This window comes from Sinohyriopsis cumingii, chromosome 17 (genome assembly GCF_028554795.1).
Source record: "Sinohyriopsis cumingii isolate HCF-2022 chromosome 17, ASM2855479v2, whole genome shotgun sequence".
Taxonomy (NCBI): domain Eukaryota; kingdom Metazoa; phylum Mollusca; class Bivalvia; order Unionida; family Unionidae; genus Sinohyriopsis; species Sinohyriopsis cumingii.
In genome coordinates, this window is record NC_142977.1 from 33,101,209 (window position 1) to 33,115,596 (window position 14,388).

At 34.4% G+C, this 14,388-nt stretch overlaps 1 protein-coding gene across 1 annotated transcript in view; it reads right to left on the minus strand.

Moving 5' to 3' along the window:
* LOC149778384 (zinc finger MYND domain-containing protein 19-like) overlaps positions 1-12,967 on the minus strand; it is a 39,494-nt gene extending 26,527 nt beyond the window's left edge. The window contains exons 1-2 of the mRNA XM_089939209.1: positions 12,793-12,967; positions 4,156-4,215 (exon numbers count right to left, since the gene is read on the minus strand). Coding sequence (XP_089795335.1) covers positions 4,156-4,215; positions 12,793-12,843 — 111 coding nt within the window. The 5' untranslated portion in view covers positions 12,844-12,967. The remainder of the gene's footprint in view (positions 1-4,155; positions 4,216-12,792) is intronic.
* Positions 12,968-14,388: the final 1,421 nt, after the last annotated feature.

The window sequence follows — 14,388 nt, forward strand, 5'->3', positions numbered from 1 at the left end:
GGGGAGATAAAAATGCAAAAAACATATCTTCCACATCTCATCTGTACCAAATTTCTGGTGACATTAATTAATACATGTACCTATACAAAAATAAATTATTTAATACAATATGGCCACAAATCCATCTATCTATCAATCCATCCCAGCATATCCGTCTTTCTATCCCTGTGTATCCATCTATGTATCCCAGCATATTTATCTATCTAACCCACATATCCATCTATCTATCCCCACATATGCTTCTATAAAATCCCTGCAAATCCATCTAACTCAGCATATCCATCTATATGCCCCAACGTATCCATCTACCTATCCCTGCATATCCATCTATCTAATCTAGCATATCCATCTATCCCCACATACCTATCTATCTATCCCAGCATATCCACCTATCTACCCCTCACACTAAATGATCACAGTATACTGCTGCCCATCTTATTATGTGACATGGTCTTGGATACCACTCAGCTGGTTAAAATCTGTTCCTTACCTTCCACTTCTGGCCTGAATTTTTAAAAAAGTTATTTCTCCTCTCTGAAAAGACCCTCAATAATTGACCTAACTGTTAGACAGTGGTAGAATCTGTTTGTGTTTCCATCATGGACAAGCTTGACATTAAACATAAAAGATTTTTTTAAAGTAAACATTACAGATAAAAAAATAACAGCTGAAGTAACATTTCAGGAAATACTGTAGTACTTGCTTATAAGATGAGTCCAACTGCAAACTGCATATACCCAGATCTGCTATAGCATATGCACCAACAGATCTGGGTCTGTGCAGTTTGATAGGAGTAATCAGTAAAACAAACAACATAGACCATGATCTGCAGAGCATTATGCAGATTGGAATCTATGTTGTTTTAAACTGGATTTAACTTATAATTGAGTATATGTAAAGAAATTATTTCTGATATTGAACTTAATGAACCAACCAAACTTCTCACAGTATAGAGGAGTTCATGGTTCTGGTTATTTGGGCATCAAGCTCATGTAACTTTAACTATTTAGACCAGTTATCAACTGGGGGCCCCGAGTGGCTGTGTGGTCTAAAGCGCTCTCCGTTATGGATCACTGCCATCTTACCTCTGTCTGCGCCGGTTCGAGTCTCAGATTCAGCCAATGTGGGTATGTGAGAAAGCTTGCCAGTAGCTTCTCGTGGGTCAGTGGTTCTTCCCGGGTTCTTCCTCCACCATTAATACTGGCCGCCATACATAGCCTATCTTGTGCTGAAAAATGGTGTTAAACCCCACAACAACAACAACAACAACAAGTTCCAGCATTAAAAGGAAGGCAATTAAGAGTCCTGGTGAATGTGACAAAATGAAAGCAAATTTAGCACAAGGTTCATGATGGATTAGCATATAACTTTTACAATGAATGTTTCAAAGTTGATTGTATATAATGTTAATCCATTATAAAACACTATTTTACATGTGTCTTTTTTATGCTTTCAGTTTTAGACAGGATTTTGAAAACCTATTTCAAAATTAGCTTTACCCAGTCCTAAAACTGGGGTTGGCAAAGGGAAACAACCAATTATTAACCATGGCCTAAAAAGGTCTATTTTGAGTTAAGTTCAGGTTTAGATTTCAGAACTGATTATGACATCATTTCATGTCATAAAATATAGCATTTTTGGTGTTTTATGCATTATTTTACAATGCCTCCAAGAACCATACCCTGCCATAATGTGAGCTCACTTAATATTATAGCATGTGTCATTTTGATATCTTTTATATATGTATGTATGTATATATGTATGTATGTATGTATGTATTATACATATGTATGTATGTATGCATGTGTATGTGTGTACTCATGTGTATGTATGTATGTATGGATGTATGTATGTATGTATGTATGTTTATCTCATGGTAAGTTCCTACTTATTGATAACTAATCTCCTACTTTAGCAAAAAAATAAAAAATAAAAATATTATTCGGCTGCCACTAACCCCTGATTGATCAAGGCAGTAACATTGTATCTCATGGTTGTACAAAAACTAGAAAACTAACTTGCTCTGCAAATTATCTGCCACATTTAGAATACTGAGCAATTATTATAAATGTCAAGTCTGAGTAATCAGTAATCTAGCATGCCACTCTTCATTGTCTCTGGAAGAAAATTATGGGAAAATATCAGTTGGGATGGCAATTATGTTAAAGTATAAAGAATTTCAATTATAATGCACATAACCTAGGCCAACATTATGAAAGACATCAATTTCTGCATAACTTTAGGTCACCGACTCTACTCTGCCAATACTGATCCTAAACCCAGGCTACTTGGTTTCACTGTCACTAACATAAGAAAAAGAGTCCCCTGAATGGTCTGATTTGTCAGGAATTCTTCTTTCAAACTGCTGCGTGTTCAACCATATCTGACATTCTTCATCAATAAAAGTAAGATTTAAAAATTAGTTGCCGTGGTGAGCATATTGGATGTCAAACTGGCATTCAGAACAAAGTATATATCATTATCATTCTTTTGGTGTAAACCCTATGCTGTAAAGATCATCCATTCATGGGGAGAAGTTACAAACAAGATTTTCAAGACTGCCATCATAGCAGCCATACTGGATGTATGACTGGCACCATTTTATTAATTGAGGGCTGACTAGGTATCATAGAAGGTCTATGGGAGAAAATCTCATGCTGATAAAACCATCCACTTGGGAGTAGAGATAACAATACAAGACAGCTACCATGGTGACCATATTGAGGGTTTAGACATTTCATTCAGATCTAAGCAGACAATAAGAACTATTTTGATGAAAACCCCATTTCAAAATAACTTTTCCTTTACAATCAGCTGCTAAAACAAATTTGTTGAGATGGCCACATATTAAACATCATATCAACACCATTTTAATTTAAGATCAACAACACATTGTAAGAGGTCTTTTAGTGATATGGCAATTCTTTCAGGAGAAGTAGCAATAATAAGATTTTGAAGCTGCCACTGTGACAGCCATATTAGACCTCAGATAAGTACCATTTTCATTTAGGACCAATTGACTCATAAGAACTCCTCTACTGAAAACCCCACATCAAAATAACTTTCCATAATGATAAGAAGATTTTCTAGATGGCTGCTGTGGTGGCCATTGCCATACAGGACATCAAATCAGCACCATTTTCATATAGGATAAGAAGATATCATAAGAAGTCTTTTAGTGAAAACCTCATGCTGATACAACCATCCATTCAAAAGTAGCAATAACAAGATTTTCAAGATGGACTCTGTGTGGCAGCATTTTTGGATGTCAATTTGACACCATCTTTCTACCAACAGGACATCTTTTGGTGAAACCCCAGTTCAATATAACTTTTGAATAAGCAGTAATAGGAAAAAGATTTTTAAGACTGCTGCTGCATTGGACTTCAGATAGAACCACTTTTAATCAACCAGACATCATAAGAAATCGTGTAGCAAAACACCATGTTGATATGACCATCCATGTAGAAGGACTAATGATAGTCGAACCTGTCTTGAAAAACCACCCCTTATGCCAAAAAATAATGGTCTCTCAAGACAGGTGGTCTCTCATAACAGGTCATAACACTATATAATGAATAAATCTGTGCATGGAGATTCTGGTCTCTCAAAACAGGTGGTTTCTCATTGCAGTGAACTTTCAAGACAGGTTTTACTATAACAAGATTGTTAAGATAAACACTGTGGTGGCTATATTGGACACAAAATCAGCACAATTTTCAAAAATGAGTCATGAAACTTGAGTCAAAATTATGCATGAGACTGATTCTAAATGAAGTATGAGATGGAGTCTAAATGAGGCACTAAACTGATTCTAAATTAAGCATGAAACTGATTCTAAATGAAGTGTGACACCAAGTCTAAATGAGGCATAAAATGCAATCTAAATCAGACATGAGAATGAGTCTACATGAAGTACAAAACTGATTCTAATTGAGGCAAGAGACTGAGTCTAAATGAGACATCAATGAGTTGGAGTATAAACAAGGCACAAGACTGAGTCTAAATGAAAGAAAAATGAGTTGGAGTATAAATGAGGCTCAAGACTGAGTATAAATGAGGCTCAAGACTGACTCTAAATGAGGAATTAGACAGAGTTTAAATGAGGCATGAGAGTGAACTTATACTATATATATGGTACCTAACATAATTTACCTCAAATGCATAGTTCTCCACAAGAGATATATCCCTTTCATCTAAAAGGGCATACTTGACCTGAAAAGAAAATAATGAATGACATTTCAGAACTCTGCAGGACAAGTTAACTTTCATGTAAGTAACTCAGTTTTAATATACAAACTTTGAGATTATTTTCCCTCACCCCATCACCATTGCTGATCTAGTTGGATTTAATTGGAATTGTCATACCCATATGGACAAGAAGAATGCCACTCACATCCAAGTCCCTTCCACAGAATACAGTGCATATAATAAAATACATGCATGAAAAATAGATTTTTAAATTTTTTAAATCAATGGTTCTTCATTCGATCTGATACTTACCTTGGTAAGTAAATATTATATGCAAATATGTTGAGTTACCTAACTTAAGCTGATATACCAAAATCAAAAATATCTGAGTGTCTTCTGTACTGACCATCATTTCTTTTAAATAGTTGTTTAACTCCTAAAACCTAGTAGATTTGAGTAAATGATATAAAGGATACTAGCTCTCAGTAAATCTCCACATATGAATTCGATGTAAGGATTTCAAATAACTAGAGCTACTTGTATCAGTGAAGAGTGAATCACGAAAAGTTCCCATTCACCATCATTTTCTATGAGAACCTTTAACAGAAGACCTTATGTTAGAAACCACAAGTTTGTAAAAGAAGAACATTCAGGTTCCACAACTCTTCTGAATAATGATGTGGATTCAAGGTCTCATCAATGAAAAGGTATGTAATAACTTGGTTGTAATCAAACATCCCCAAGTAAAGTTATGCTGTAGAAAGCAAAGCAATGTGAACATATGATTTGGGGAATGTAAGTCTTCTAAATTAAAAAGTAAACATTTGAATTAAGCTCATTCAAGGTCTCAACAAAAGAAAGCTGTATGGCAAATTTGGTTCAAATCCAGGAGAGCTTAGTAAACTTGTACTGTGGAAAATTATGTCAAAATGATGTGAAACCAGGGACATAATTCCTGTAAAGGATGATGTGTATTACTACAAATCAAATATTATTCAGGGATGTTGTGTATTACTGAAAATCAAAAATCATTCATTCATGTTGTGGATTACTGGAAATCAAAAATAATTCAGTGATGTTGTGGACTACTGGAAATCAAAAATCATTCAATGATGTTGCGGAATACTGGAAATAAAAACTCACTGAAGGTCTCATCAGGTTCAAATCCAACAAAGCTTGATAAAATCATGCAATAGAAACCAAAGTCTGGATGATGGGTAATCAGGGTCCATAACTCTTGTATCACATAATGGAAGTTGAAAATTTAATTCTTTCAAGGTCTCAAAATGAAATTACATGCCAAATTTGGCTGAAATCCAGTAGGGGCACAAGTAATCAGGAGCCACAACTCTTGTAAAGGCATATGTAAGTCCATGAGACGATGTTCATACCAAACTGCATCTGATTATGTGGGATAGTTCTTCATTTCTGCCAGTTACAGGCAACAACTCAGATGAAGATATGAAATTCACCATGAAGGGTCATCACTCATCCAAAATAGATCTGACTGACACAAAATGCATAAAGGCAAAACTAGGTCTATGTGACAATGTACATAGTGCTGTACCTTGAGTGACCCCAGGAAACATTCTCCCACACAACTGCCAGTGTTCCCACAAAATTAGACAAATCTCCATTCTTTATCATTAGGTACATAAGTCAGGTACATAAAAATGTCTACCTGAGTCATCAACCAAGATGCAAGACTGTGCACACATCAAACTGCGTCAAAATATGCAGAACAGTTCCTTAGCTACAGGTATGCAGGTTACACAGAATTGATGTAATGGATAAATAAAAGTCAATCAACATCAAAAGAGGGCAATAGCTCTTTAAAAACTGGACAAGAAAACAAGAAAACTGGATAAGACAGATCTACATTAAATTGGCAATTAACTGGTTTAATGGCTTCCAATTATGTGCAAGGGTTGTAAAACTATGGTGGTTACAGGACTTGTGAGCAGATGAATAAATAGAGAGGAGGAATGGAAATGATAATTACTACATGATGTCTGAATCTCACTGCAGAACCTAATTACTCACTGTCACTGAACAGGTAAATCCAAATTAAATTATGGTCTTTTTTTCACCATACCTCTGATCAGTCCATACAAATCATAATCAAATTAATCTTTTAATGTTTTATACATAGTTATAATGCACATGTGTATTGAATTGTGTAGTTTTACTAGGTTTTGAATATATTTTTGGTCAAAACTGCGGAAATTAATATTTTTACATAGTATTAGCTGTACCCACAATAAATCAATTAATAATAAAAGTTTAAAAAAAGGATATAATATTTTGCATTATATTTCAGCATGATTGTATGTAAAACACTGCTGATTTTTTACTACTATATACTCATGTAAAAGCTCAGACCCAATTGCAAACTGGATGGACCCAGATCTGCTGTCACATAATGTCACATCAAATCTGGGTCTATCAAGGTTGTTAGGAGAAATTCTTATCTGCCATTACATTATGCACCAACAGAGTACAGTCTATGTTATTTGTATTTGGACCCAACATATACACAAAGGATACACCATATTCTACATGTACCCAATAGAAAAGAAAGGTAACTGTTGTTACTACAGAGTGAACAATGAAGTTCATACAGTACACATGTAATACAATATGAATAATGTTTTGAATGTAAATAAAATAACGAATATATTGTTTCACATTTGCAGCTTACTAACCTAACGGTATGTAAAATCATTTTGTTAATGCACGTGTTAATGTTGAAACCTTTTATTTAGTTCCAAAAATGAAATACATGTATGTGCCTTATCTACCCTGCATACTATAAAACACAGTCAGTTCACTTAAGAATGTATACGCTTTTATACCTAATCTCTTTTGTGTCCAATTCATCTAAAACCAGAAGGTTTTCATTGTTTATGATACCAGATCAGGAAAACGTATTGCCCCAATACAGTACATGCATGTATGAATGACTACCGGACCAATTCAGTGAAATACACTAAGATCACTACGTCTTCCTGTCCATTCAATGCTCCCATACTTGACAGTCATGTACAACACAAAAAGCTTTTCTCTGTTCCAGGGAAATACTCACTATATGGTGTTGTGAACAAGAATAGTGACAAGCAAGTGCAGTAATTCTAATCTCAGTTACTCTATACTTTTAGCATTTATATACGTACATACACCACGTACACTTGCTTTCTTTCAAATCTACATGTGACAAACAGCAGAATTTTGATCAAAATAGATATACTCAGTTTTCATAGCAGCAAGTGATCAAACTAATACCAAATCCATGATATATCATAATAAAATTTGAATCACTTGCCTTTACTGAAAACTTTCAGAATGTGTAGTCTTGCTCTGTATTAATTACTGCAGCAAAAAGAATAGATTTATAACAGCTATACATGGTATTATATACATGTAGACATGAATAATTTTACAATCCAAGCACACATCACTAAGCTCAAGTTTGTGCTTAAGTGTAAATATATAGTGATAACTGTCCAATACTGTGTTTTTTTCCCCAGTTATTCTTACAAATCCAAAAACAAAATTTTAAACTTGTTTAGCTTATGATTTTATCATATACTTAAGTCAGAATTAAACTGCAACCAATCAAAGTCAGCTTGCAAAACAGCATAAATGCTTCAAGAATAGCAGAAATCTGTAATTTTGCAATACCCATGTTCTAACAAATAAATTTTACTACAAGTACACTCATATGCAGTGGTAACAACTAGCCAGTGCCCTGTGGCTTTTGAGGAAGGATCATCAGTACTGACAGCTAGCTGCAGGCCCACTGGGCCAGTAAAATTCTCCAAAGTTTTACTTTTTATTTGACTGGAAGGGCCAGTTGATTTCCAAATGGAAATGGAAAAATCTGTGTTAAGTTTACCTCTGATGTGGAGATTTAAGTACCGGAATTTGCCTTTCTCTAAAAGAACATTGAAAAAGATCTAAGTGGCTAAACTTTTTTTTGATCTCAAGAGCAAGATAAATATTTTCACTGCTTAAACCCACACATTCATTGTGAGTACATCATTTTGCATTCAAACCCTGTAATTATCATACTGAGATAGATACCCACAGCATCTGGTATATACTTAATGCGTCAATGGAACTGGCTCACGCAAACACAAGGATTCCTATGTTCAGCTTTAAATAGCACATTACCCATTAATAAAATGTCTAGATTCACTTTTAATTTAAAAATTCACGCCTGTGCATAAATATGAAACTGCATAGTGTGAGAAAGCTGACAAACATGTACAACCCACACCCCCAATCTTTCAAACAATGTCTAAAAATAACCCTATGCAATAACAAGCCCTGTAATAAATACAGTCATAGATAACGAGCAAATTTTCAGTCCAATCTTTGTGCTTTGGCTAACCAGGGCATGTTGTGCATCAGGTTGCTTTGACCAAGTATTTTGTACATTTCTTTTAGTATTTTGTACATTTCTTTAAGTATTTTGTACACCTCTTTGCGTCTTTTGCACATTTCTTTGAGTATATTATACATTTCTTTGATTTAGTATTTTGAAAATTTTCTAATTCAAAAACTGAAAATGTTCAGCTTGCACAAACATCTTTTTAAACAAGTCTGCTGTTGTTTAGCCAGCATTTAGTTATGCATGGACTCTTAGATTTGCCAATTTTAAGTTTAAAACAGTAACCTTAAGAATATTTGTCAGTATATTTGCTCACCTAAAACCCACACCCCCTATTCTCAAGATGATGCCAAATAAACCCTAGCCTAAGTGCAGTCTTAGATAACTAACTAGCTTATAGTACAGTGATTTGCAGATTAAACACTGCTAAAAAAAAACAGTTTTATTAACAGCATAATAAAGTTAAGGTCAAGATCTGTAATATGGTATAGCACCATTGAATATTCATGGTTTTTGTCAGAGAAAAGTCAACAAAGAACATGTATGATATTTTGTGACCTTCAATAAACATCTTGTATGAATTTCATCAATAATACACGTCTTACGCTTCAAAAGAATCTGATTATATTTTCAAAACAAAGTGCGAATCTTGAGGTACACTTTACAAAATCTTTTCCTCTCATAAAATATCATTCCATTACATATAAAAATCATTCAAAATTATAAAAATCTGAAAAAATCATTATTGTTCTTTGTTAAAATGGTGAGAAAAATGCCCACATAAGCAAGTGAAGAAATTCACTTGCTTGTACAATTGTTTAGCCTGCATTTAGTTATGCATGGACTCTTAAATTTGCCAATATTCAGTTTAAAACAATACCTTAAGAATATTTGTCAATATATTTATTCATTTCAATCTTCACTGCTATTTTACATTGTAAATGTTTAAAAATCACGTTCCTTACTATAATTATTCTCTGTGCAAGTTTACAGTACAGTGATATCATGCCCAAAGAGACGGTCTATGTGTATGGGGTTGAAGTATACTGGTGTCGTGTCCAAAGAAGCTGTCTGTGTGTATGGGGTTCATGTAGACTGATGTCATATCCAACGAGACTGTCTATGTGTATGGGGTTCAAGTAGACTGGTGTCATATCCAAAGAGACTGTCTATGTATAGGGGGCTTCAAGTAGACTGGTGTCATATCCAAAGAAACTGTCTACATGTATTGGGTTCAAATAGACTGGTGTCATATCCAAAAAGAGTGTCAGTATTGTGTGGGGAGTAAGTACAATAGTGTCCTTTTTGAATAGACTGTCTGCATGCTAGATGTTGATGTATACTGGTGTAATGTCCAAACAGACTGTCCACATATTAGAATTAGACCACAGGACCTCCAAATTTTAGCTGACTTTAATGAACTGAATGTATATCTTTCAGGATTCCCAGAAGTAATTTACTGATGTTTGAATATATAATACCTTGTAAATATGGGTAGAAACATAATTGTGATAAAATTCTCCCTCAAGGTAAATTTCATTAAAGGACAATAACATTGATTTATCAATGAAGTACTGAACTTAGTCAATAGCAGAGAAGTCGAAAACCAGTTTGTTTTCTTTGTGTGGGTTTAATACTATATTTCAGCACATCATAAGCTATACATGGCTATCAGTGTGTATATATCTAATGGCGGACCAATCTGGGAAACCCCTCAAATGCCCTGACCCACGGGAAACTATGTTTCTCACATACCCACATTGGCCAAGCCAAGATTTTAACCCACCAGGACTGAGGCGAGATGTCAGTGACCTGTGAAGATGACCACCCGGGGCTCCAGTGCAAAAGTCAGAAAGAACACATAAACAATAACTACACTGTGTGCAATAAGCATCAGTGTTTAAACATGTACATGTAACACAATAAATCAACAATTAGCATCAGTGTTTAAACATGTACATGTAACACAAGTAAATCAACAAACTCCTAACAATTAATTTTACATTTAATAGCATAGATCAATTTTAAGGTTTTTGATTGAATCAATAATGTCAAAATGCTCTTTGCAGTAACGTGAAATACAAGCAACACAAATGAAAATATAAAAAAATAATAAAAAAGAGCATGTAAACAGCCAGCTGGTTTAGTGTTTACATCTGATACCCACCTAACTACAGATTAAACTGATAAGAGCTTTGTTAATTATTCTCTAAAATAATTTAAATGTACAGTGGAGTAGAACATTAAATGCATAATTTATATACATGTAACATGTAAACATGATGCAGATAACACCTGTTACAAGCTACAATCAAACTGTAACCTGAATAATTCAAATCTTTAAATGGTAAACTTCTCTCTCTCTCTTTAAAAAGTTAAAAAAAATATTTCAATTGAAAACAGTTGGTTTAAATGAATTATGGAACCCCTCTGGGTTCAACACTCCATATGTATTGCCTGCAGTTTGTACACATATGTTTAAATAAGTAATGATTAACATAATAGCTCTGTTAAAATAAATTTCTGACAATGATGTTGATCTTCATGCAGTTAAATACAACAGATGACAGCTGGCTCCAACATTGATTAATTATCACAAGTCCAGGTGGTGTGTACTCACAGGTTACAATAGCACGGCAATCATCAATAATCTGAGAACATCATCTGGTCAATTGTGTTGTTACCTTAAATGTACACTGTACAGTCAGTAAAAATGGGGAGTGGGGAATAACCAAAGCTGTGTTGATTTTTGTGCTTTATATATATATATATATATATATATATATATATATATATATATATATATATATATATATATATATATATATAAAAAATCAGTTTCATTTCTGATTATAACATGCTCCATCTTTTTTAAGAATTTGTATCCATCATAAATCAATATGATCAGATGATTATATTGTCATGCATAATAGCCATATTACAACTGATTATCAATCAGCATATTGGACAGTGATATTCATCATGGATATACAGTGTACATAGTAGTGTTTTATGACACACCAGCACAAAAGTGATTATGCGGTGCCAACTTAAGGTAAGGCTGCACAAAATTAAGTAAGATAAACCTTTCCAAATAAATGTAATCATCAAATACAGAAAGATAAAATATAAATTCTGTAATATATATATATATATATATATATATATATATATATATATATATATATATATATATATATCTCATGATTACTATTTGTTGTATGAAAACTTGCATTTATTTAGAAAATCCAATACTTTCTTAATTCTGATCACAAGAATGTGTTTGACTGTCAATGGACACTGACATGGTATGCATTCCGGTTGAGACTCACCCAGAATATGCATGAATGAGTCTGAAATATGTGTCCAATGCATGACCAAAACAATGCCATCTCATTTCTTTGATGGGATGACACTCTCCAGTAGTGTGATTGGCATTCTTAAGTTGGTTAAGTTTTCATTCCAAATATTTTGCCAGATATGATGAACACAATGATTTATACACTATCTGAAGTTAGTGGATGCAATCTTCCATTCTGAAATGGATGCAAATAAAGATCTTTCACTCACCCATCTCTGCGCAGGCAGATTCTTGAATATTTTCTTTCTTTCACTTTTGATCTTCTGAAACTGCAAGTTGTTTTGTTGAAATGGCTATCGGTTGTTTACCACTGAATACAGCACTATTTAAACTGGATATGATTGGTAAGTGGCTGGCCTAAAACCTCCCTCTGAGCCTATCAATGTCAGATGATGTGCTACTGCAATTTTTTTAATTTATTTATGGTAACCCAAAACCTACTCAACCATATATGTTTTAATTTTCATTTTATTTATTAAAACTTTTTTTAAAATACAACTAGTCTCACATGCATTCATATATATATATATATATATATATATCGTATTTGACTTTTTATTTCACTATAAGCAGTCAGAACTCGACAGTCGACAGTTCCCCACCCACCACTCCAGTAATGCTTGCCTTTATGGTGGTAGAGGGAACCTAGAGAAAGCTAAGTTGTATGAAGATAACATTGTTCTCTTATCAATGTAACGGAACCCTCTGTACTTGACATAACAGGATCCTTTTCGTGTAGAAGCGCGAGGCCTACAGTAAATGTTGGCTGATCAAATCGACCAGAGACTTCCATATCGACGACACGGAAAGTCGGGTCACCAATTCACTTTCACTCTTTACTCCTTACCTTTCCACAAGCCCTTCCAAGCCGTACGATTCCCAGTTTGAAGCCTGCCATAGCGGGGAGATGGAGTGATGGAAAAAGTCTCAAGCAGACGACCAAAACCAGGACGCGGCTATTGTTTTTCGGAACAAAGGTCCCCGTTCATGTCCACTCCCCTCGTCTGCTTTGTTATCTATGGCTGTACTATACACGTGGGAATGAGGCCGAAAATCGACCAATCAGCGAACGAAAATCTGTCACTTCCGTATGAGGTCAAAGGTTATATTTACATTTTCAGGTCGATAACAGACGCCAAGTTATAACGTTCTAACTTAAATCGGTGTACAAGCTTTACAAATTTTAAACAAAATATTTATATGGCTTTGTATATATGGTCTTTTAGTCGATTCCATTTCCTCCCGCTGTACTTCTTAACAGCCATACTCTTACACAAATCAGCTATACGTATTTGGGTCACATTTTCAAATTCCGATCGGTCAGACGGAGAATAGATGAGACATTAGAGATTTGTGTGTACTCGAACAAACATGTTTCTACTTAAACTTAGAAATTGTTCTTTGAATATAAAAATCAGATTATTCAAATATTACTGCTGCACAATGCATTGCGCTCTACTATAGTCAAAATTTAGTGAATGTATGAAAAGAAAACTAGTTATTGGTTACAATGAGTTTTCGTTTCCTATTAGGCCTTCCAAGATATAATAGTGCATCTAACCATGTGTTTAAAATATAACGTATTCATTTCTGAGGAAGTAATATGAAAGTGTGTGTTCTCAGCGATGACAAGAATATCTAATGGTAATAATTTCATTTTGAAATCTCTTTGGAACTATGACACTCGTTTATATTCTCTGATTATAGATAACTGGAACAAATTACTCTTTAAATGTCTTACATAATTGTATTCCTGACAATGCTGGATACATTATGTCGTTGTAGATGTGTCGGTTTACATTTGCACACAGGTCCAATAGGGGGGTGGGGCATATGGGTCAGGCCCCAAGCCCTACAGGGTCTAATTATTTTTTTTTGGGGGGGGGGGTAGCAACAGAGAGGGTGAACAGACCACGTTTCAGAGCAGTCCGTTTTTGAAAATAAAATTTCCAACTATGATAACACACAAGCGTCAATAACGCTAACCTGAGACCTCTAACCAGGTTGCACTAAACCAAGTCCTCTACAGGGTTAGCGTATTTTTTAAAATTTTTTTTCTCTTGATGCTTGCATGTCAAATTTGTAGGCATCCTCGTTTACGGACCCTGGACAATCACTGTTGGTCGTCACTCTCTCTGCTGCTGTAGCGTAGCGGTTAGATGGCTTAATTAAATAATTATTATATCAATATTAATGAGAGCAGCAGAGAGAGAGCGAACCGACCTTTTTGCTGGAAGGTTCATTTTTGAACAATAAAGCTTCCTACGAAAACGAAAGAAATAAGGTCAGTAACGTCAAACCGAAGCCTCTAACTGACCGAGAGTATCTCTAATTGGGTTAGTTTTATTTTTTCGTTTGTGTTTTTCAAAATTTGTGTTTGCTTGTCGATACATTTATTTGTGGTCGCACCCTCTCTGCTGCTATAAATGTGCGAGTAATTAAA